The 22,922-nt window shown below is 49.9% G+C and overlaps 1 protein-coding gene across 2 annotated transcripts in view; it reads left to right on the forward strand.

Moving 5' to 3' along the window:
- MTDH (metadherin) overlaps positions 1–22,922 on the forward strand; it is a 462,606-nt gene that overhangs the window by 357,915 nt on the left and 81,769 nt on the right. For both annotated transcript variants that reach the window (XM_069621403.1, XM_069621404.1), the window contains one exon: positions 18,490–18,609. In XM_069621403.1, coding sequence (XP_069477504.1) covers positions 18,490–18,609 — 120 coding nt within the window. The remainder of the gene's footprint in view (positions 1–18,489; positions 18,610–22,922) is intronic.

Here is a 22,922-nt window from a genome sequence, read left to right on the forward strand (position 1 = left end):
CGGCATATAGGAAACAGCGCAGCAAGCTGGAGGAACAACTAGAAGGGGAAGTGGAGGCAGCCGAAGAAAACCTCAAGCAAGGGCGGTCACCTAAAACAGCCAAACTCTTTCAACTCGCCCGCACCAAACTAGAGGCGCATTATGCGGAAGACACAGCTCGGGCCCTCATCGGAACAAAGCAGAGCTACTATGCAAATGGCAGCAAAGCCAACAAGTTTTTGGTCAGTAGACTGGCGAAGGTTAGAAGGCAAAATCTCATATGACATTTATAACGCGCCTATACATACGTTTTTCAAGGCGCAGCAAGGGAGGGTAACAAAAGAAAGACTGAGACAACTATCTTACTAAGCCAGGTGACATTGAAAGCGTGCAAGTGCAAGGGAGGTGGGGAAGAGGAAAGTGCGAGGGGGAGGCAGGTGGGGAAGTGCAGTACATAGGATAAACAGTAAATAAATAGAAGCAATGAATAGGAACAATAAGAAGTGCGGCCAGCTGATGGCAGCTGCAAGGGTAAGTGCAGTCAACAGGTGCAAGTGCTGGTAGGGGGCTGTAGGGATACAGAAACGGCCACAAGGGTTGCAAATGGGGCAGTGCAGGTGTGCAACTAGTGGGGAGGGGAACTGGGCCTGAGAGCAGAGGATAGCCAGTCCACTGCAGTTTCAGCAAGAAGTTCAGCCGGAGAGTGGAGGCGAGAAAAAAGAAGCACGGAGTAAGGTCTATAGGTGCTTCCGGAACCAGAGTTGGTTCTCCTCAATTTTCAAAGACAGGGAGGCTGTTCCAGAGGGAGGGCCCAGCCGAGGAGAGAGCTCTACCACCAACTCGTTGCTTGGAGAAGCAACTGACCCTGATGGAGTTGGAGGTTGATGAGCGAAGAGCTCGAAGGAAGATATTTAGTAAGCGAGAGTTGAAGGTATTGAGGCCCCAGAAGGGATTGTGGACAATGCAGAGGGTTTTGAACTTAATCCTTGCAGCCACTGCGGAGATTTCAGTCCTGGAGAGAGATGATCCCTGGGTTTGAGGCCAAGGACAAGTCTGTCATGTTCTGGATGAATTGCAGAGGGTGGAGTTTAGAGGCTGGCAGATTTAGAAAAAGGTTGTTGCAGTAGTCCAGCCTAGAGAGAACCAGAACTCTGGGGACAGTGAGCTTCTGGGGGAAGGAGAGGAAAGGAAGAATACCTCTTGAGGAGGTGCAGCTGGTAGTGTGACTTCTTAGAGACGCCAGAGATGTGAGGATAGAAGGAGAGTGTGCAGTCGAAGATGACCCCAAGGTTTTTAGCCTCACAGGTGGGAGCAGGAAGAGGGCCAAGGGAGGCCAGCCAGAGAGACAGGAAAGACAGGAAAGGTGGGAGCTGGTGTGCGGAAGAGTAGAATCTGTCTTACTGGCATCGAGACAGATCATTGGCGGCCCACCACTCCTGGATGGCACTCAGTCTGACATGAGAAGTGGCTGAAGGGAGCCTGAAAATGAGCGGAGTGTCATGCGCATAGCACTGAACTTTTGGGCAGAGAGCTGCAATAAGTGGGCAAGCAAGCGAGAAAGGTTAGACCACTTGGGGACACCACAGATGGAGATAGAGGAGAGAAAGGACCCAAGTTGGACCTGGGAGGGTCGATCGTAGAGGAAAAGTCAGACAAGCCAGGCCTAATCAGTGATGCCCTTAAGGAACCCTGGGGGCGCAACCCTATTTGGGGAAGAGGCAAAGCTCGAGCTAGCAACCACCCACCTCACCAACATGTTGACAGCCACCCCTCGGCCTCCATCACAGCAGGAATAATTAATGGCAGAGGCAATCTCCCCCACATCTCAGTAAAGGATAGGACCACCCCCGGATCTCCTGATTGCAGCTGAAGAGGTTGAAGCAGTGATCAAAGCCCTAAAACCGAGCGCCAGATCCCAATGGCTTCTCGCCCAAATTCTTCAAACTTTTTCGTCCTTGCCTCGTGGGTACACTAACAGAACTCTTGAACTCACTATAACCCCATCAATGCAAGAGTCAATCACGATAATGCTCCTAAAACCTGAAAAAGACCCTGAACACTGCTCCTCATACAGACCCATTTCACTACTCAATGTAGATGCAAACATCTACTCCAAACTGCTGGCTAACAGACTGGCAACAGTGCTACCAACCAACATCGATCCAGACCAGACAGGCTTCATCAGGGGGAGAAGCACAGGGGACAACATTCAGCAGGCCCTAAACCTAATCAGAGTGGCATCCCAAGAACAAATGATACTAGTGATACTAACCTTGGACGCCACAAAAGCCTTTGATCGGGTAGACTGGGCCTTCATGTGGCTTACCCTGGAAGCCGACCAGTTTGGCCCAATGTTCCGCAAGATGCTACTGGCTAATTACCAAACCCTGAAAACGTCCCTATGGATGAACTAAAAGCTCTGTCCCTATTTCACTCTCCTGCAGGACGAGACCAGGCTGCCTGCTCTCCCCACTAATTTTTGCCCTCATGATGAAACCCTTCGAACAGGGAATACGTAAGAATGACAGCATAACTGGGATGGAGCTAAAGGGGGAACAATTCAAGATATCACTATATGGTGATGACATGATGCTCTCCCTTACCAATAGCCAAACCTCCTGCCCTGCAACTCTGGCTGAACTGGAGGTATTTGAATGGGTAGCAGGCTTCGCGGTGAACTATACCAAGTCAGAGGCGCTGCCAGTGAACCTGTCCAAGGAGCTTATATAGAACGTCCGAATAACATGCCCGCTGAAATGGAGCACCATGTCGTCAGCCTACCTGGGGGGTACATATTGTAGCGAACCCAAAACAACTCTACGCAGTGAACTTCCCTCCCCTATTCAAGGAACTGGAGGCCGACTTGAAGAGATGGGAGGGCCAGGAAATCTCCCTGCTGGGAAGAGTAGCAGCATGTAGGATGAACCTCCTTCGCAGGTTCCTGTACCTTTTCTTGACCATACCTGTCCAACTCCCCAGACAACCATTGATGCAGCTATGTAAGTTCGTCTGGAAGGGGGGCAGAGCTAGGATCCCGCAAAAGGTGATGACCGGAGTGGCAAAATTGGGAGGAATGGGGCTCCCTTATCTCCAGAACTACTACATTGCGGCCCAACTATCAAACGCTATTGCCTGGATTGAGCACACAACCCCCCCCCCCCATTCTTACCGCCCCTTCCCCCAGTGGACACGCATCGAACAAGCCAAGAGACCCACCTTCCCCCTGCTAACTTCCCTGTTACACATATTGGGCGCAACGTGCCACCACCGGCTGACATTGTAAACCTCCACTAGAACCACCCTGAACGCTTGGACCTGGGCACTTTGAAAGAAAAAGCATCCCAAGGGATTGGGTCCACTTTCCCCATGCCTCTTGAACCACCTTAGAGGATTGTAAGAACCGCTTCTCCTTGCCAGAAACGGATAGATTTGCCTATGCCCAGATCCGACACTGGATCTCCCAGCCAACGGTTAGACAGGGGGCCACAAGGGCGCTCCACTCCCTTGAACATGCCCTAAAAGATGGCCCGTGCCAGGGGCTGATCACCAAGATCTATAAACTATTGCAATACGACATGCTGACAGCTAGGCCTGCATATATGGCCCGCTCAGACTGACCTAGGGCAGCCTATGGAAGACCAAGCATAGGTGGACATCTGGACTAAAACGACTCTTGATTCCAGGTGCATAACCAACCAGGAATGTGCACCCAAACTCCTCCACCGATGCTACTACCCCCCCCCCCCAGAGCGTCTGCACCATTTCCAGAGGTCCCTCTGTGGTGCCTGCGGGACCTTCCTCCACATGTGGTGGGAATGTCCAAAGGCCTGGGCTTTCTGGTGAACCCAGAGGTGATCCTTTGGGAGCAGCATGGCCGGAGAGCTACCAGAAAGTGGGAATGTCAGCGAAACTTCGCACCCAGCTACTTCTGGCGGCAAAGATGAACTTAGCCCGCAACTGGAAAACACAGGAGGGACCCCTGATGCCCCTATGGTGGATTAAGGTTTGGGAGATCCTAGTGGCCGAAAGTCAGTGGCAAAAGGAGCACTACACCGCTTGGGTGCCGATCCTGGAATACAATAGCCGATTCCCGGTTATGACCTTCCAACCACAGCTGGCGAGACGCTTCCTAAGGCTGTAGAGGCCACCGGAAACTGAGAACCTCAAGGACATGACTAGGCAGAAGGAGAGAGGTGATGAGACACAAGCCAGGACAACTAGCATAACATACTGCTCTGTCTTCTTTCTTAACATGTATGTATTTTGCTGTAGCCGGTCTTAGTTGAAGAGAACGACAAATCGAGAGCGGTCTTAGCCTAAGACCACACAAACTAATCATATCGCTGTATGCAGACTATGTGGCCCTCTTCATTAGGGATCCAGAAACCAATTTAAATCCAGTGATGCAAGAGGTTCTCTGGTTTGGGGTCTTTTCAGGTCTTAGGATTAACCACAGTAAGTCCGTAGTGTTCCCCCCCCTCACGGCAGAAACCAGAGAATACTGGGACACATTTGACCTTGGGTGAGAGTCCTCTGGGGTTAATTACCTGGGGTGATGTTATCTCGCAACCGCGAAGAATTGTTTTGCAGTAACTACGGAAGGACCATTGAAGAGCTTTGCGAAAAGATTTTGAGGTGGTGACACCTCACACTCCTGGGGCGCAAATCCATTGTCAAAATTATCATATGGCCCAAACTACTGTATCTTTTTGTCTCCTGGTTGTCGGGTGGCTTCTTTCGGCTCTTGAGAGGACTGATCCTAGACCACCTGTGGGCTGGGAAACCTGCAAGAGTAGCCTATACATCACTCGTACAGCCAAAGGGAGACTTGGCTCTGCCTGATCTTGAACGCTACTATTGGCACACAATTCCTAGGGCATTGGTACGCCACACACTTTTTGTACGACCGCTTGTCCAAGTCAAACGGGCTCTGATGACCCCAGCTTGCAACGAGCAGTAATTGTCGGAGAGCTCAGAGTCCCACTGGACATGCTAAATGTGGTCCTGATCAAATACACGATATGGAGAAGGGTGGCCGGGGAGGAGTGGCATCCCCAGCCTGTACTCACCTCTCCTACCAGCAAAGCACATCCCCGAGCTGCCCATAACGATTGAGCACGTTTATTTACAATGGACCGATAAGCTGAGAATAGAATCCCTGGGTGACTTGTTTGTGGATGGGGTATTCCTTACGATTCAACAAGCAAAAGAACAGGGAGCTGTCTTGGCCCTTGACATCTTCCTGTACTTTCGGATCTGATATACTTTTAAGACCTTCTTTCCCACATTCCCAGCACAACCACTAGTATGACATCTACAGCATGGGTTGATCGAGACACAAGGGGAAGGCTGGTTCATCTCATGGATCTATAGTGATCTGATAGCCGGGATGGGAGGGATGGAAACCCAGAGGAGAAGGTGGGCAACAATGCTAGGAGATCCCATTGAAGAAGACTGGGCCTATATTCTGCTGCAGACCCAGAAGGTCTATCGAAGTATAAACATATCCATTTCACCTTTGTGCACCAGGCATACTACACCCCAGCCAGACTACATAGACACTTCCCTTCCATTCTAGATGCATGCGTTAGATGCGGCTGCACCCCGGCATGCTTCCTCCACTTGGCATGGGAATCCTGGAGGGTCCGTCAGTTCTGGTCGGAGGTGCTGCCCAAGATTTCACTGATAGTTGGGGAACCTCTGGAGATGAGCTCACTCGCAGCATTATTGCGATGTACAAAGCCCCTACAGTCCGCTGTGAGGCGACTAGCGGGATTGCTCTTAGTATTGGCGTGCAGGAGTGTGGCCATGGCATGGGGGAGGGGTCGCCCGCAGTGCACAACTGTGGCTCCCGGATGTTGCCTACTGTCATGGAAACTGCGTTCATTAGGACTCTTCCCTTCATGCACGTCCCCCAGACGTTTGGGGTCCTTTATATTCAGAAGCTGATAACTGTTGCAGATTGATTAAAATAAAAGGTACAAACTCATAATGTTAAGTAATGCTTTATAGGCTCGCCACTGTGACTCGTATGTGCTGATTTGCGTTGTGTATACTTTGGGGAAACGGAGGGCTAGTGGGGGAATCGGACTCAGTGTTGAGTTGTTAGTTGATGTTGACAAATGGAAAAATAAAGTATATTTTAAAAAAAAAACATCAAGGATGCCAACGCTCTAGCCATCCTGGCCCAATATGATAGGGAATTGTGGTTTAAACTGAGCCCACTCATGGACTTCTTGCCGGAAGACAAGAGGATGGAAGCTCTCACTATTTCAGGAGGGGGAGGTGCCCTCCTATCATGCTATCACTGTGGCGGTGGATGTTGCAGATTCCAGCTTCTGCCAAAAGAGGAATGGCTTGGCGCAAAAGGCGTCAAGGTTGGCTGACGGCTACCAATTTCAGGCCAGACGTTCAGGCCAAGGTAGTGGATATGCCTTTCGGCAGCGATAATCTCTTCGGAAAGGCGGTGGATGAAACACTGCCGGCAATCAAAACCGACGGCAAGTTCCGTAGGAACCCTTCCACAGTACTACTCTTCCATTCAGTACTCCAGGAGTACATTTTGAAGATCTTTAAAGGGATACGCCTCCACTTCCTATCAGCCGTCCCGCTCCACAGCGCAGGAATCGTACAGAGGTCACTTCCAGCCCTGCGGTGGACTCTTGCAGCCCCGTCGATGCCCGCAGGGAAAGGTGCAAGCAACCATGCAGGCCCCCACTTCTGCACCCCAGTGGGATGCAGTTTGTCAAATTTCATCAATGCCTGGAAAAACATTACCACACAGACGAATGGGTGCTGGATATTCTGCAGCAAGGGCACATGCTGGAATTCGAACGAGTGCCCTTGTATTCCACCTGTAACGAGGAAGGGACAACACACTGCCCAGCTGCAGTGGAAAGTGTGTACCATGCTAGCAAAGGGCACAATACAACGCGTCCCACTGTGATTCCAGAGCATACTCCAGATACTTTCTGGCACCCAATACTGGACTTGCAACACCAACTACCCACGGTCCCAAAGGTTCAGGATGGTCACATTGCAGCAAGTGTTCAGCCAGCTGAAGGAAGGGGACTTCATGACAGATCTCAATCTGGAAGATGCCTACTTTCACATCCCCAGTCACCCAAAACTTCTAATTCCTTCGCTTCACAGTTGTGGGGAATCACTACCAGTTCAAGGTGCTGCCCTTCGGCAAAGTGTTTCCCAGTGGTAGCGCATCTACGTCTCAATGGCATACATTTCTACCCGTACATAGACAACTAACTCATCCGGCCACCTTCTTGGAGCCTGACAGTGCACACACACAGACCATACACCTGCTAACTGAGGTCGGATTCTCTATCAATTATCTGAAATCCTGCATAATGCCATCGGAGGACGTTGTGTTTCTGGGGGCACGTCTCAACACAGTGGCGTCTCTAGCCTTTCCCTCGGAAGAGCGGGTGCTGGCCATCCTGGGGAAAGGTGCATAGTCTATCCACCATCAAATCAGTAATCATCCTAGTAATCAAGTCGCTGCAGGGCATGTCGTCCTGCATACATCTGAACCCGTTCTGTAGGCTGCAGATGAGGCCACTCCAGGAGTTTCTGGACTGCAGGTGGCACCATGCAACGGGCACTTGGTCAGAAAAGTTGAAGCCATCCAATGGTTGGGGTGTGTGCTTGCACCTTACGCAGGGTTCCCCATTCCGCACCCATTCCTTTCAGGCAACAGTCACCGCGGATGCCTCGCTAGACGGATGGTGGGGCCCACACAGGGCAGCCCCACGTCAGAGGCCTTTGGCTACGAGAGGAAAATGATATACCCATCAATGTGCTGGAACTTCGGGCGTGTTCTGGGCCCTCAGGTCGTTCTTGCCTCTGCTGAAGGGTCGAGTGCTGAAGATTTTCAGACAGCAACACCACTATGTTCTACATAGGGATTCAGGACGGTACCCCTGCTCTGTTGTTGGAAGTGCAAACTCTATAGTAATGGGCAATCCTTCAGAACATGTTCCTCGTACCCCTAGCAGACATTTAAAAAAAAAAAAAAACATAGCGGATTCCCTTTGCAGGGAGCTTCAGTCCGATTACGAGTGGGAGTTGCAGCAGGACCAAGTAGCATTTCTGTTCCTCCAACAGGAGATTGATCCATTTGCTACGGCAGCAAACGCCAAATGCTAGCAGTTCGCCAGCAGGTTCCCTCAAACAGGGAGCTTGGGGGACGTCGCCTTACTCACATGGGAGGGTCAATTCCTGTAAGCTTTTCCTCCAATTCCCCTTCCTGCTACATGCCATCAACACATTAATGCGATGCCTGTGCAAGATGATACTCGTCACCCCAGCGTGGCCCCGCCAGATATGGTATCAGTGCTTTGCCCATCGGTGGCGCCGGCCATCAGGCTGCCTCTTCCCGACCTGCTCTCCAGAGAAAGCCGAACCATCCTACATCACAATCCGGCGTCAGTGAACCTCACGGCCTGGCTCGTGCAGCCTTCGAGTTTGTCCACTGACCTTCTGGCAGAATGTAAAGCTGTTCTTGCCAAGGTCAGAGCGCCCTCTATGCTAGAGTCACAAATGGAAACGCTTCATTGTGGTGCAGGACGCAGTGCTTCACACCACTGCGTGTCTCTGCTCCTCAGCTCTTGCCGTTTCTGCTCTCGCTGGCCACTCTCCTCTGTGAAAGATAGTGAGCTAAAGACTCTGGGTAAGACTCTTGTAATCAGGACTCATGTCTGGCAGAGAGTCTCCCAGGACCCCCTTGTTATTTGCATATTTTAAGTAACTTTGGGTCTCACCCTAAGTTACTAGGGGAATCCAGACGTGGACCCCTTGCTCACTATTCTTAGAGGCACAGCTACACCCTACTGATGAGGTTCAACCAAACCGAAACACGTGTCTGGGGTTGCTGTTGGTACTCTTGTTCAGAGGAGAATTGCCTAGCATTTCGGTGCTGGACTGCCCCATGGTAGGACAAAGACTGGATCTGTTTAGGCTATTTCTCCTCTGTGAAAGATAGTGAGCTAAAGACTCTGGGTAACGCTCTTGTAACCAGGACTCATGTCTGGCAGAGTCTCCCGGGACCCCCCCTTGTTGTTTGCAACTCTGGTTTGGCCCATGCCTCCATCAAGGTACATCTAACGGCCATTTCACGATGCAAACAGCTCACCTATAAAGCCATTGTTATGTTTTCAAAGACTGGTCAAAGAATTCATGAAACGTCTCTTTAGGTCTTTCCCTTCAGTGAAATCTCTGGCCCCGGTGTGGGAGCTCAATGTTGTCCTCACAAAGCTCATGGAACCTCCATGTGAACCCTTATATTGTGCTCCCCTCACGTTTCTTTCATGGATGGCTGCGTTCCTGGTAGCGATCACTTTGGCCAGGCGGATCAGGGAAATTCAGGCTCTTTCCTGCAAAGCCCCCTACTTATCGTTGCAACCTAGTAGGCTGGTGCTCCACACTCTCCCCGCCTTCATGCCAAAAGTTGTGTCCAAGTTCCATTTTAACCAACCGGAATCAGGGGAAGGCCCTGTCCAAAGCTTCCCTATCCAGTTGCCTCTCCGGCCGCATCCTGTCATCGTCTGATCCACAGACCCCTTCCAGGCCAGCCGAGAGCCCATTCCACCAGAGCCATTGCTGCTACGACTGTTTCTCTCTGGGGTTCACCTGCTGGAAATTTGCAGTGCTGCTACGTGGAGGTTGACCCACACCTTCACGAGATTCTACTGTCGACAGTGATTCCAGTGAGGAGTCCAGAGTCGGCCAAGTGGTGCTGCGCAACTTCTTTTGAGCCTTGCCACCTCCCGTGGTTGTGTATGTTACTGCTGTATAATCTTATTCATGAGTATATGAATCCATGCCTGACCCCATGCTGGAGAAGGATCAAGTTACTAACCCGTAACTGTTGTTCTTCAGCATGGGTCTGGCATGGGGTCACATGTGAACCTCCCTCCCCGTCCCTGCTGTGGATCTTCTGGTTTGTTACTGACACCTGGCATGCTTCCAATCTGAAGATGGCCGCCAGCGGCGGGACTCTGGGAGACGAGTTATCCGATGGGTTCAGTATGACCCAGTCTTCAGCGATTGGCTATTGGCGAAAGGCAATATTCAAGCTTTTAAACCAACGCTGCTTTTCTTACCAAGGATTCCCAGCCTGACGACTGGGAATTTCCATTAGCATGTGAATCCATGCTGGAGAACAGTTACAGGTAAGTAACTTGTACCTTCTACAACCACTTTGGTGTTTTCGATGATTTCAGGCAACCGTCTCATGTGTGAAGGTGCTGAAATCTGTGGAAAGTGATGGGGTTTTCTAAATTCTATGGAATCAATCATGTCAACGTAACTATGCAAAATCTGGTGCAGATTGGTGAAATGGTGTGACAGTGTATAAGGAACAATCCTCCGCCACAAACCCACACATTTTCACTTTTATAAATATAGATAGATATACACTAAGGCAAAGGTGATTCTTCAGAAAGGTAAGTACTATAACACTCAATAAGTAAATTGGAAAAACCAATGCAACTTTCACAGTAAGTAAAGCACTTTAGAATACTTTCAGAATGGCAGTATGCAATTCAACAGGTAAGTGAACTACTTTTGTAATTGTCTCAGGTAAAATAAATTAATCAAGACCAACATAAAGCAGGTAAATACTTTGCAAGTATTTCATTCAGAGAGGCCTTTGGCTTTAGGAGTCCATCCCTATCTAGTTATGAGCGTCTCGGAGTTGGCTTGGAGGGTCAGACAAGCAAGGCACAATCTATACAAAGTTCCAGAGGAAGTCTTCAGTAGCAAGTAACACTTTTGGTTGGGGAAAAGGTTTGGGGGTCTTCAGTGAAGGCTCCCTATAGGGACCCAGGCTTTGGGCCTGAGCGAGCGTGGATAGGCAAACGCCCAAACACGAAACAATCCAGCAAAACAACTCTAGGTAAGTTCTGTCAAGAGTCTCACAGTAACTTAGAAGTGAAGGAGAGTATGCAGCACGATGCCCGCATGATGCAGCAGCAGACCCAGTCACCATATTCTTGGTCAGGCAGACGAAAGGGACACTAGTATTGATCTCGCAGCTGCAGTCAAGGGAAGAGGCTTCAAACAAAGGATTGTTTGCGGTACTGTGATTTTGTCACTCTTTTCAAGACACCAGTGAAGAACGATTACCAGTCAATTTGTCTTGCTTTCTTGGTCCAGCACTCTGGTGAGAGGGCTTCAAGGAGTAGAATCTTGGCTCTGGAGCTCTAGAAGGAGTGACGCAAGTTTCAGAGGTTTCTATCTTCGGAAGACAATGCACTGCATGATGGCCACTGGTTCCAGGGTATTGGGGGTTTGCAGCCTGTGAAGGTCACAACTTGTCGTGGGATGGCTCGAAATGCAGATTAATCTTGAAATTAATTGGACCCACCAGTCAAAGGGAGAGTCTTGTCCTTTTCGGGACTCTCCTGACACTTGGAAGGAGGAGTCGGACTGCAGCGATTACTCAGAAGGCATCTCCTGGTCGTCTGGAAGCTGCTGCGGACATCTCTCCTCTTGCTCCTCGTTTCTCCAGTTCCAGTGGTCCGCTTGTCTTCTACTTCAGCATCCACGCCCTTATGCTGGAACCCAGCCAATCAGCACCCATGCACCATTTAAACTCTGGATGGTGGCTGTCCTCTAGGACAGCCAGCCTCCCAGTTGGAATTGGTTCAAGCCAGGAACAGCAGAAGACTAGAAACGGTGGCGTTTTAGTCCTCCCCGGTTTCCTGTCCTCCGACACACTGGGGCCTTGGCGGGCTTCACAAAGGGATCCTGTCGAAGATGAGTCAAATCAGCAACTCGCCCACCCTGCACAACAGAAGGACTGAGAAAGTACAAGCCATCTTGAATTGGCAGTGTCACAATTTCTGGTCAGTGGTGACCCTTCTGTGCACTACCGCGGCTGTGAGTACAGTCTGGGAGTAAACCTTGCACAAACGGCAGTTTGATTAAACCACTGCCACCAGCCGTTCAGATTAGCTTGTTGCTGTAACGAAAAAGTTACAGGAACATTGAGAAGGATACAGTGTAATCCCTCAGCACTCCACATAATGTGGGGTGTGCTGATCTCACAATAGAAAAGATGGAAAGGATACTAAATATTCGTCTGCCTTTGGGAACATGTGTTCCCACAAGGGAAATGACAGACCATAAAAAGGGAAAACCAAGGGGCTCCAAACACTGCATAGAAAGTGCTGTGTGCTGCAGAAGTCGGACAGGTGCCATAAAACTTGGAGGAAAACATAACTCCAAGCAAAAGGCATAAAAAGAAATACAAAAGTTTCTCCAGCATGGGGTCTGGCATGGATTCACATGCTCATGAATATTCCCCGTCAGGCTGGGAATCCTTGGTAAAGAAAAAAATCAGTATCAGTTTCGTTTCTGATCTGTCTTTCTTAGTAGTAACCAATCACTGGTCTCTGGGCCATACTGCCTCCAGCCAATGACTGCCCTCTCCCGCCCTCCCACCCCCTGGCAGCCAGCCTTAGATTTTTACCACACGTTCAAGTGTTGGGAGTCCTTGTGCTATAGCTCTCAAGCTCTTACTGCGTTTTGTGCTTTTTCAAAGAGATTTATCTAATTTTTCGGTTTAATCGAGCCTCGAGCTCCACCGTTTCTACTTCCGATCAACGGGGACCCGTTTCGGATTTATCTACGCCCCTCAAGGGTGAAGTTTTCGTCGAGTTGCGCTTCTTGGAGGATTCCAGAAGTTTCTGTCGCCTACCTCGCGGACGAGAGGAACATGGCCCAGGAGAAGGGAAGCTCGACTCCCAGCAAGCTGTTCAGGATCTGCTCTGGATGCAACCTACACAATGTGTTAAAGGAGGACGAGCATTCGAAATGCCTTTACTGCCTCCACGAGGACAAAACGCATGTGGAGAAGGACTGTGCGTTTTGCCTGAACATGCCGGATCGGACTATGAGGGATCGTCGGACCCGTCTCTCCAACTGGCTGGAAGGCAAGAGCCCAGCAGGTGAGAAGAAGTCTGAGTGGCCTTCTAAGTCCTATGAGGGCGCCCCGGCGACGGGGGCCCAATAGAAGGCAAAGCACACGAGTCAACGGGCACCGGGAGCGCCGAACGGTTGGGCTCCTCGGCTGCCAGGTAGGGCGCACCTTCCTGACACCATCAACCGCGAGCCAACGCTCTGGCTCGGGGAAGAGAAAATCCAAGAACCCGGCTAAGCTTCTGGACAGGCCTCGGTCGATCTCGAAAGAACAGGTCGAAGGGGAGCGAGGCGGTGACCCTCCCCCTAAGATGAAGGCCTCAAGCGCGCCCAAGGTGGTGAAGGCCTTGATCCCAGCCAAGGCCTCGATTGAGGGAGTCGCTGCGGCCCTGGCGAAGCCTGTGGAGGCGACCTCAGGGGCCCAGAGTTTCCCTTCTTTTAAGCCCATCGAGAAGACCCCGGGGGGGGGGCGGTGGCCATTACGGACACAACCTCCGAGGAGGAACTGACCGAGAATTTGGAAGAGGCCCGGTCCCACGGGAGGAATCCCGACGAGAGCGAGGGTGGCGACGACTAGGTTCCCCTGGAGGAGGAACAACCGTCGCTCCCGGCACGCCCGTCACAGCCCGAGCCGCAAGACAACTTGGCGGCCATTTTGACGGCAATCCAAGCCTCATGCACGGAGATAAGGACGAGACTGCCCCTACCCTCAACGGACGACCCAGCTGAACCGGGTCCGTCGGGAAGCCCTCCAAACAAGAGGAGGAGAATTCATCCAGCTCCCCTTCAGCCCTCACGGCCTTCCCAGCCTTTGTCGCCTTCAGGGATGACACGGGGACAGACACGGCTACGACGGGGACGGATGATGACGGCAGCGACGTCAGGACTGACCGCCCGTCTCCGATTCCTCGTAATTGGCTCCTCCATGCCATGATTGCCAAGGCGTCCGAGCTCCTTCAGCTCTGCCCCAAAGAAAAGGAAGGCTTCCTCTACCAATGGCGCGCGGCCAAGAGGAAGACGGTCCTCGCGGTGCGGTTGCTGGATGACATCTGGGACGAGGGACTTGCTCTGCTTAAGAACCAGTCCACAACGCCTGCCAAAAGGGACCGGTACGAGAAGTAGTACCGGGTCCCCGATGGCACCCCATTGTGCCTTAGAGCACAACCGACCCCAGATTCGGTCGTCTCGGCAGCGGCCAAGAAGAAAGCGGGGGGGGGGCTTCGGCTTCACCTTCCCCACCGGACGGCGAGGGAAAGAAACTAGATGCCATGGGACGACGAGTCATCTCGTCTGCGGCGACGACGATTAAGGCGGCCAACGCCCTAGCGATTGTGGCCCGCTACGACGGAGTTGTGGTACAAGATCGCCCCCCTGTTGGACTTCCTCCCGGACAACAGGGTAGAGGCCCTGGTGATCCTACAGGAGGGTAAGGTGGCATCGGACCACGCCATAACAGTGGCCACGGACATTGCCGGCACCGGTTTCGCCAGTTGAGCAACAGCGTTTGCCTTTGACGGCGGGGGTGGCTGAAGCCGACGGATTTCCACCAAGACGTGCAAGCCAAGGTTTTGGACATGCCCTTTGATGGGAACAATTTGTTTGGAAAGACAGTGGATGAGTCACTGCAGGCAATCAAGACCAACACAGACGGCTCGGTCCTTGGGGGTTCTGCAGCAACGGCGGCCGCCCTTTCGGAACTCCGGAGGCAAGCAAGGTGCCTCCTGACGATTCGGTGGCAGCTCCTCGACGTACCGTCAGGCGGCCCGCTCCTCATCGCAAGGAGCTTACAGGGGACGAGGCAAGTAAGGTGGATCTCGCCGTCGTCGCCAGGGAGGCCAAAGCGGTAAGACCGCTTCCAAGCAAGACTGAACCGGCCGTCGCGTCGGGCCCCCACTGGAGCACCCCGGTGGGAGGCCAGCTGACGAAGTTCGTCAGCGTGTGGGAGTCCATCTCCACCGACCGTTGGGTGCTGGATGCCCTGGCCCACGGGCACACTCTGGAATTTCTAAAGTGCCCCCGAATTCCTCCCGTGGCCAGGAAGGAAAACCACGTCCCTCAACTGCTGTAAGGGCGGTGCTCAAGAAAGGAGCCATCGAGCTCGTCTCAAAGAGGCTCTGGGGCTCCGGAGTATACTCGAGATACTTCCTCGTCAGAAAGAAGACCGGAGGTCGGCGTCCCATAATGGACTTGCGTCGGCTAAACAAATACATCAAGGCACAGAAGTTCCGTATGGTCACCCTCAAGCACCTGCTAGACCAGCTGGAGGAAGGCGACTTCCAATCGTCGTTGGATTTGGAGGATGCTTACTTTCACATCCCTATCCTAAAAGGACACCGAAATTTCTCAGGTTCGTAGTCAAAGGACGGCACTACCAGTTCAAGGCCCTCCCATTCTGATTGAAGTCGGGACCCAGGATATTCACCAAGTGCCTAGCACCAGTGGCGGTGCGGCTGCGCCTGCAGGGGATCCACGTCTACCCCTACCTGGACGACTGGCCCATCCGAGCAGGGACAAGGGAGCTCGCCGTAGAACACACAGCGATTACCGTCTGGCTGCTCACGGACCTGGGATTCTCCATCAACTTCCCCAAATCCCACCTGGTTCTGTCACAGGTCGTGCTGTTTCTGGGAGCCAAACTCGATACAGTAGCGCAGTTGGCCTTGCCATCGGAGGAAAGGACGCAGGCCATCCTGGGCAAGGTACAGCGTCTGCTGGCCACGGACATGGCCAGGGTGAGGTCCAAGTCCCTCCTCGGGATGATGTCCTCTTGCATCTATCTGGTTCGCCTGTGCAGGCTTCGGATGCATCCTCTGCAGGAGTTCCTCGACGCCTGTTGGATGCAAGCAACGGGCAGCTTCGAGGACAAGATCTCGCTCAACAAGGTATTCCACCAAGCAATTCGATGGTGGGGCACCCGCGCGCATCTCGCAGCGGGCACAGACTTTCAGACCCCGGCATACCAGGTGACGGTGACGACGGATGCCTCCCTGGGGGGGTGGGGGAGCGCACACCAGAGATCTTTACGCAAGAGGCCTTTGGCTCCCGGAGGAGAGGACGCTCCACATCAACATACTGGAGCTCCGAGCAGTGTTCTGGGCCCTCAGGTCATTCCTCCCGTCCTCAAGGGCAAGGTGGTGAGGATCTACACCGACAACACCACCACAATGTTCTACATCCGGAAGCTCTAAGTGCCAGAGGTTCGCCAGCAGGTTCCCCCAGCCGAGGAGCATGGGGGATGCTTTCTCGTTCCCCTGGGACGACCTGTTCCTGTATGCGTTCCCTCCGTTGCCGTTGCTGCTCAGACTCATCAACCAACTCAAGGTCCCGGTGCAGGATGATCCTCATCGCACCGGCGTGGCCGAGACGGATATGGTTCCCGGATCTTCTGGACTTGTCAGCGTCCCCACCAGTCAAACTGTCGATGGATGCAGATCTTCTCTCCAGAGAAGGAGGCGCCATTCTTCATCACGACCCGGAGTCGCTGAACTTGGCAGGCCTGGCTCCTGCAGCACTAGAGTTTGGTGGGTCCGATATCCTGGCTGACTGCAGAGAGGTTCTTGCAAAGGTCAGGGCGTCCTCCACTCTCGTGCTACGGACACAAGTGGAAGAGGTTGTCTGGTGCCGTGCCCAGAAGATTAACCCTCTACGGATTACTGCCCCTCAAGTGCTACCGTACTTGCTGTCGCTGGCCAAAGCTGGATTATCTCATACTTCCATCAAGATACATCTGGCAGCGATTTCCCGATACACCAGAACTGCAGAACGGTCGTCCCTGTGGTCTCATCGTCTGGTGAAGGAGTTATGAAAGGACTGTTCCAATCTTTCCCGCCGGTGAAGGCTCCAGCCACGGCGTGGGAGCTCAACATGGTGCTGACCAGGCTCATGGGCCCGCCATTCGAGCCTTTGCATTCGGCTCCGTTGAAGTTCCTGTCGTGGAAGACAGCGTTCCTTGTGGCCATCACCTCTGCACGACGCGTGGGAGAGATCCAGGCCCTATCCTGCAAGCCCCCATACTTGACTTTCCACGAGACGAGGGTGGTGCTGAGGACGCACCCCTCCTTCATGACCAAGATGCCGCCGGACTTCCATCTCAACGAGCCTTTGGTGTTACCAGTGTTTTTCCTGTTGCCTTTGTCGCCGGCCGAGAGGACTTTGCACTCGCTGGATGTAGCTAGAGCGCTGAAGTTCTACGTGGACCGAACAAAGAGTTTTCGGAAGATATCACAGCTGTTTGTGAACTTTGGACCTGTGAACCAAGGGAAGGCTCTCTCGAAGGCTTCCATTTCCAGATGGCTCTCTGGCTGCATCATGCACTGTCATCGGTTGGCAAACTGACTGTTGCCCGGCCGTCCGAGAGCCCATTCGACCAGAGCGATTGCTGCTACCACGGCGTTCTTGTCTGGTGTGCCCCTGCTGGACATCTGCTTCGTGGAGGTCGACACACACCTTCACGAGATTCTACTGCGTCGACCGCGATTCCAGGGAGAAGTCCAGAGTCGGTCGGCCAGGCAGTGCTGCGCAGCCTGTTCGCTTAAGGTGATCCTGGTGAGGAGGTAAGAGATGCTTAATGTTGAGTTTATGTAATACTTAATTTTGAGCCTTGCCACCTCCCGTGGTTGTGCATGTGTGTACTGCTATGTAGTATTGTATTCATGAGCATGTGAATCCATGCCAGACCCCATGCTGGAGAAGGAACAAGTTACTTACCTGTAACTGTTCTCCAGCATGGGTCTGGCATGGATTCACATGCGAACCCTCCCTCCTCCCCCTCTGCGGCTCTTCACTGGTCATACTGCCACTTTACGTGCTACCAAATCTGAGGATGGCTGCCAGGGGCGGGGCTTAGGGAGAGGGCAGTCATTGACTGGGGGCAGTATGACCCAGTGATTGGTTACTACTAAGAAAGACAGATCAGAAACAAAACTGATACTGATTTTTTTTCTTTACCGAGGATTCCCAGCCTGACGGGGAATATTCATGAGCATGTGAATCCATGCCAGACCCATGCTGGAGAACAAGAGTTACAGGTAAGTAACTTGTTCCATCCCAACGATAGGGTAAAAGAATGAGGGAGTGATGAAAAAGTTTCACACTCCAATGGTCCAGCAAAAGGTGATGGAGGACTCGCATTTGGAGGAGATTGTGCATAAAATGAAAATCTAACAATGATATCAATTGTGATTTTATGCAGTGGTATACGTGTCATAGCATTTTATTACTTTTGCATGTGTATGATTCATTAATTAGAATGGATGAATATTAAATGTGAAAAAGTCCTATGAACTGAATCTCAGTTTATTTAAATAAAAAAAAATACATGATTATTTGCAAGTGTGTTCTGAGATGCTACTAACATATTGAACAGTTGAAGTATAATATGGAGAACAAGTAATTTCCTTACGTAAGATGGCAGGTTTAATTTCCTCAAAGAATTTTGCATTAAGCAGGCTGTTATCTAATGACAGGTTATTTTATAAACCTTGTTATGAAGCAATTACTTTACATTTCTCATTAAATTAGTTGTGTATTAGTTTACACCAAGAATTTTATGAGCAGATATTTTCTTTAAAGGATACCGATGATTTAGAGCGAGAAGTTGGAGATGACTTCCAAGAGGAGCCCTCATCAAATGAACCACCATTGGAGGTGGATCTTCCTTTGAACATCATACTAACTAGTGAGCCAGACGAGGTATGTATAATTTTCTTCAGATGAAGGAAAAAAATACAAATACTTTTTCTTTTTAAGAGTAATTTGTCTATTATAAACAATACTTCAGCGTGTGCATTAGAATTGGAAACCTCAGCAGATTGTTCATCCACGGCAGGTATAAACAAAACTTGCATAGTCCTTGTTTACCAGCCTCTTCAGACCCATCTATTGGATGTCCATGATCATTTGATGGCACTGCAGCTTGGCACAAGACGATTACAAAAATGGTTGTATGAGAGGGTCTGCTCTTGTTGAGGCTTCAAACTCTGTACCTACAGTTTCCGAGTTCTGTCGCTCTGCTTCTAATGCACTACGTAGTCATGCACAATTTCCAATAGTCTGTTACGTCCTACACACTACTTAACTCCCACCAACACATTTCATCCTCTCATTTTCCCCTTATTCCTCTCTGCCATCTTACATTATTTTCTCTTCTGTCCCCACCGACATGCCTTTCTTTTCCCTCTCCACTTGACCTTCTGTCAATACCCATCTTCCTCTTTTTGCTTATTTTCCAGTCTGATGCCCCTTCCCCCCCGCACTTACTGTTTCTGTTCAACTGCATAATCTGAATGTACCATGCCTAGTAAGATAGTTTGTCTTGTGTTGTATGTCTTCCCCCTCCCATGCATGGTTGCGCTTTGAAACACTTGTGTGGACGCGCATAATAATCAATCATTCCCCCTACCCTCCATTTTGTCCCCACCTCTTTCCTTCTCTTCTCTCGTTTGGCCTCTCCCTTTCCTGCCTTTCTCCCCATTTTGAGGTTTGCTCTTTTCATCTCTTAGTAACACAACCTAAACAGTGCATCATACTCCAGAAGATTGCCTATTTTAGATGTCAGAAAGTAGCCCCTCACTATCGGCAGAGAACACTGAGGAATGATGCTTTAAACATGTGACATGAACAAATGCCAAATTTTCACAATTGAGGAGGCATCGTTTAAAAAGAAAATATGTATCCTCTTTCTCTAAAAGGGTCAGACAAAACATGTTCTCTTAGGGAATCTGTTGCAGAGTCTGAACATGCAAACCATGTCTGGGGGTCTCTACCGAAAAGAAATGCATACAATTGTATAGATGTATGTATGAATTACTAAGTTCATCAATGCATGTTGAACTTCCATGTTTACTATTGCACTGTTTTTTTTTTTTTATAGGTTCCAGTGCCTATTTTAGGGGAGCACAGTTAACTAAGTTGGTGTGTGCCAAATTTCAGGTGGTCGGAGAGCCACTTGCCAGCTCTTAAGTTTAAATAATGACCATAGCTGTCTTCTGTATATTGCATAACCTCTCATACTTTCCTTGTGTGTCTAGTCATATTTGTACTGTCGGATCCATTGCATATCTTAATCACTGTCTGTTATGTTAATTCATGTTTCATTCTCGCTTACATCAGGCATTCGGCTGATGGTAGTGGAAGTAGTTAAATGATGGGAATCTTTCAGCTCCATCAGTGAATATGCCCCCTGGAGAGGTCATAAGCATATGGGTCTTGTGGGGTGGTTTCTACTTCCTTCTTTCCTATTCCCTTTTCCCATTGTGGGTCCCTACTTTAGACTTTTTATACAGTCTATCCTCTGGCATTTGGCTTGGTATTCTCAAATTGCATGCCTGGGATTTGCCATTTCCTATTAGCAAATGCTGCCTGGCCTTTCTTTCCGCCACACTTCAAAGGATTCCCAAGCACATCACTGGGCCATTATGCATGCCCTAATCCTAGTAGTTCTTAAATGCTATTAAAAAACACCTGCCCAGTAAAAATCCCATTATCTTCCTAATTTGTTAGCTCTTTGACCCTTCACTATTCCTGCTTCTACCCCCTTCTAGGATTTTCCCTGTTTTCCTTTCTTCCCGTTACTACCTTCTGGTTACACTGGGCTGGGGCAAGTCGTTATTTTCTCGAGCAAGTTACCAATGCTGCACGAACAATAGGGTGTGCAAGGCATATAATAAGCAGTGTTTTATAGCAACGTGCTATGTAATTCTGTAGGTTTCCTGATTAAATTGTGGTCTGGAGCGCAGGGAAAACGTGGAGACTCCTCCATCCAAGGGTACCCATCCTAGGTGTGTGCTTTTCAAACTAAGCTAAAGTGCCCTGAATTTTATTAATGAAACTAGTTTTCAGGGAGCTTCTGCGAGTCAGCTTCATACGTGTCCTTCTAATTGGGTGTACTGGGAGCTCACCTTTTTTGGCTTTTATTGGCGACTTAATTGCATGCTACATATGGGGTACGGATTGAGGGCACTCGCAGAGCTGACCCGTTGCGTAGCAGTAATAGAAGCTTGTGAGCAAGGTGGGCCAGCAGGATCTGAGGAGCTCAACAATTCTTAGAATCTTTGAAGCCTTACAGCCATTGCGGCTGAGGAGCAAGGTTGATTATGATCTGTCTTAAAAATATCTGGGATGGACTCCAAGAACAAGCTACGCACGTAGCGTCTAAAGGGCCTATGCCTGGGACATGTCAACACAGAGCTGGAATTGGATTATCCCGCATAAGTGTCAGCCCACACTTGGCCTCTTGACCTCATCTGTTAACTACACGCATTCTGTTAAAATGTTTCCATTGCCGTATCACCTCTCCCTTTCCCACACCTCCCTGGGAACTCTGAACAATGAAACTGACAACTTGTGTGGGTGGGAAATGTCAGCTGCTTTATTGGGTAAGAGTTAGCCTACAGGTAGCCTTCAACCACAGTCTGTACCGAGACCCCCACATCAAATCCTTTACTCCTTTCAATTGGGGCACTATATAGTGTGCGTTGATTTCACAACCATTTGCATCATCTTGTTTTCCCAGCCTTTCCCTCGTACATTTTATTGGTATCCATTCTTAGGACCTCAAACTCTTTAAATGCACGCTGTTTTACTGCCTCATAAGCATTACTGGTACCCAGTCATAAGACCTTTTGTGCTTTAACGGCACCTCTTAAACCTTACTGGTACCTAATGTTAGGATTTTGGATATTTTACATTCCCCATATCCCTTGAACCTTTATACTTTACCCTTGGCGCACAAGAACATGTACACATTGTTAATTATATCCCTGTTTTCATGGCCGCTTACACTTTTATTTGTATCTTCCCAGTTCTCCTGACCTCTTTGACTTCCCAGTTCTCTTGTCACATTAAACTGTACTCCCGAATCTGATCACGTATTTTCTTGTTCCCCAAGTCTCATGACTCCTTACTTATTTGCCATTCCCCTGTTGGTTCCTGGCCCGCCTTTACTTTCGCGCCCCATTTCAAGGCCACTGTGAAGTCAATGTGGATAAGTTACATTACCATTTTGGTCACTAACCTCACCTTGTCAGTTTACTGCAACATCCTAAGGAAAATATGAACAGAAAAATGGCGAGATTTAACACTGCAGCAGGTGGGTTTGAGATGTACAACTTTTACCTGCAGCGTGTGTTGGGAAAGATTTCCCTTTTTGCAACTTTCCTTCAATAGTTTCTACGGACTCCCTTTTTTTTCTTGCTCTGTTTTTTAACCTGTTCTGACATTTTGAAGGGAAGTACTTCCCTGCATTTTGATAATTGCTATGCGGAAACTGATCAGTCCTTCAGACTAATCAGTACGGGAAAACTAGGTTTCCCTTTTGAATTCTTGTACTTTTTAAAATTACACAAAGCATTTTACAATGTAGTGCAATGGTGATACTTATGTATAACCCTAGCTTTTTACACTTGGGATTTTTGGTTACTTTTATATTTGCCTAAAGACAAGCTGGAGGCAGCAGATATGTTTACAATTGTTGCATTATATTTTTAATGTGCACATTTGCATTTACTGCAAATGGTTGCTAAACGTGGCTAGTGCCACAAGAGTTTTGCTTGCTTCTTTAGCCATATTGTTTGGCCTACTTCCTGCCTTGCCGGGTGTTGGGGAGATTTATCATTTTCATGCTTCATCACCTCTCCCAGTGAGACCCCTAGCACTTTTTGCTGGACTACTGGACCTTTTTCTTTCAATTCTGAATGAGTGGAGCCTTTTTTCACTCATTCACTCTTGTGGGCTCTGTCTTTTGGAACTCTATTCTTTGTATTCTACCTATACTATGGAGTCTGTCTGCTCCATAGCTCTTAAAGGCATCTGTGGTTTTACTACTGCAGCACACAGATTCTTATGAGCAGTGTTGCAGAGGACTCTTTGGCTCCTCCTTTAAGATTATTTTACTGTATCCTCTAGTAACTACAGTTAAGGTTAGAGAGATACTTTGTATCTCTCCCAAAACTCTATAGTTTGAGAGATTGGCGTACACAGTGCCAAGGGGGATACCTAGTATCCCC

The sequence above is a fragment of the Ambystoma mexicanum genome, chromosome 5q, assembly GCF_040938575.1.
Source record: "Ambystoma mexicanum isolate Mex_15411 chromosome 5q, UKY_AmexF1_1, whole genome shotgun sequence".
Taxonomy (NCBI): Eukaryota; Metazoa; Chordata; class Amphibia; order Caudata; family Ambystomatidae; genus Ambystoma; species Ambystoma mexicanum.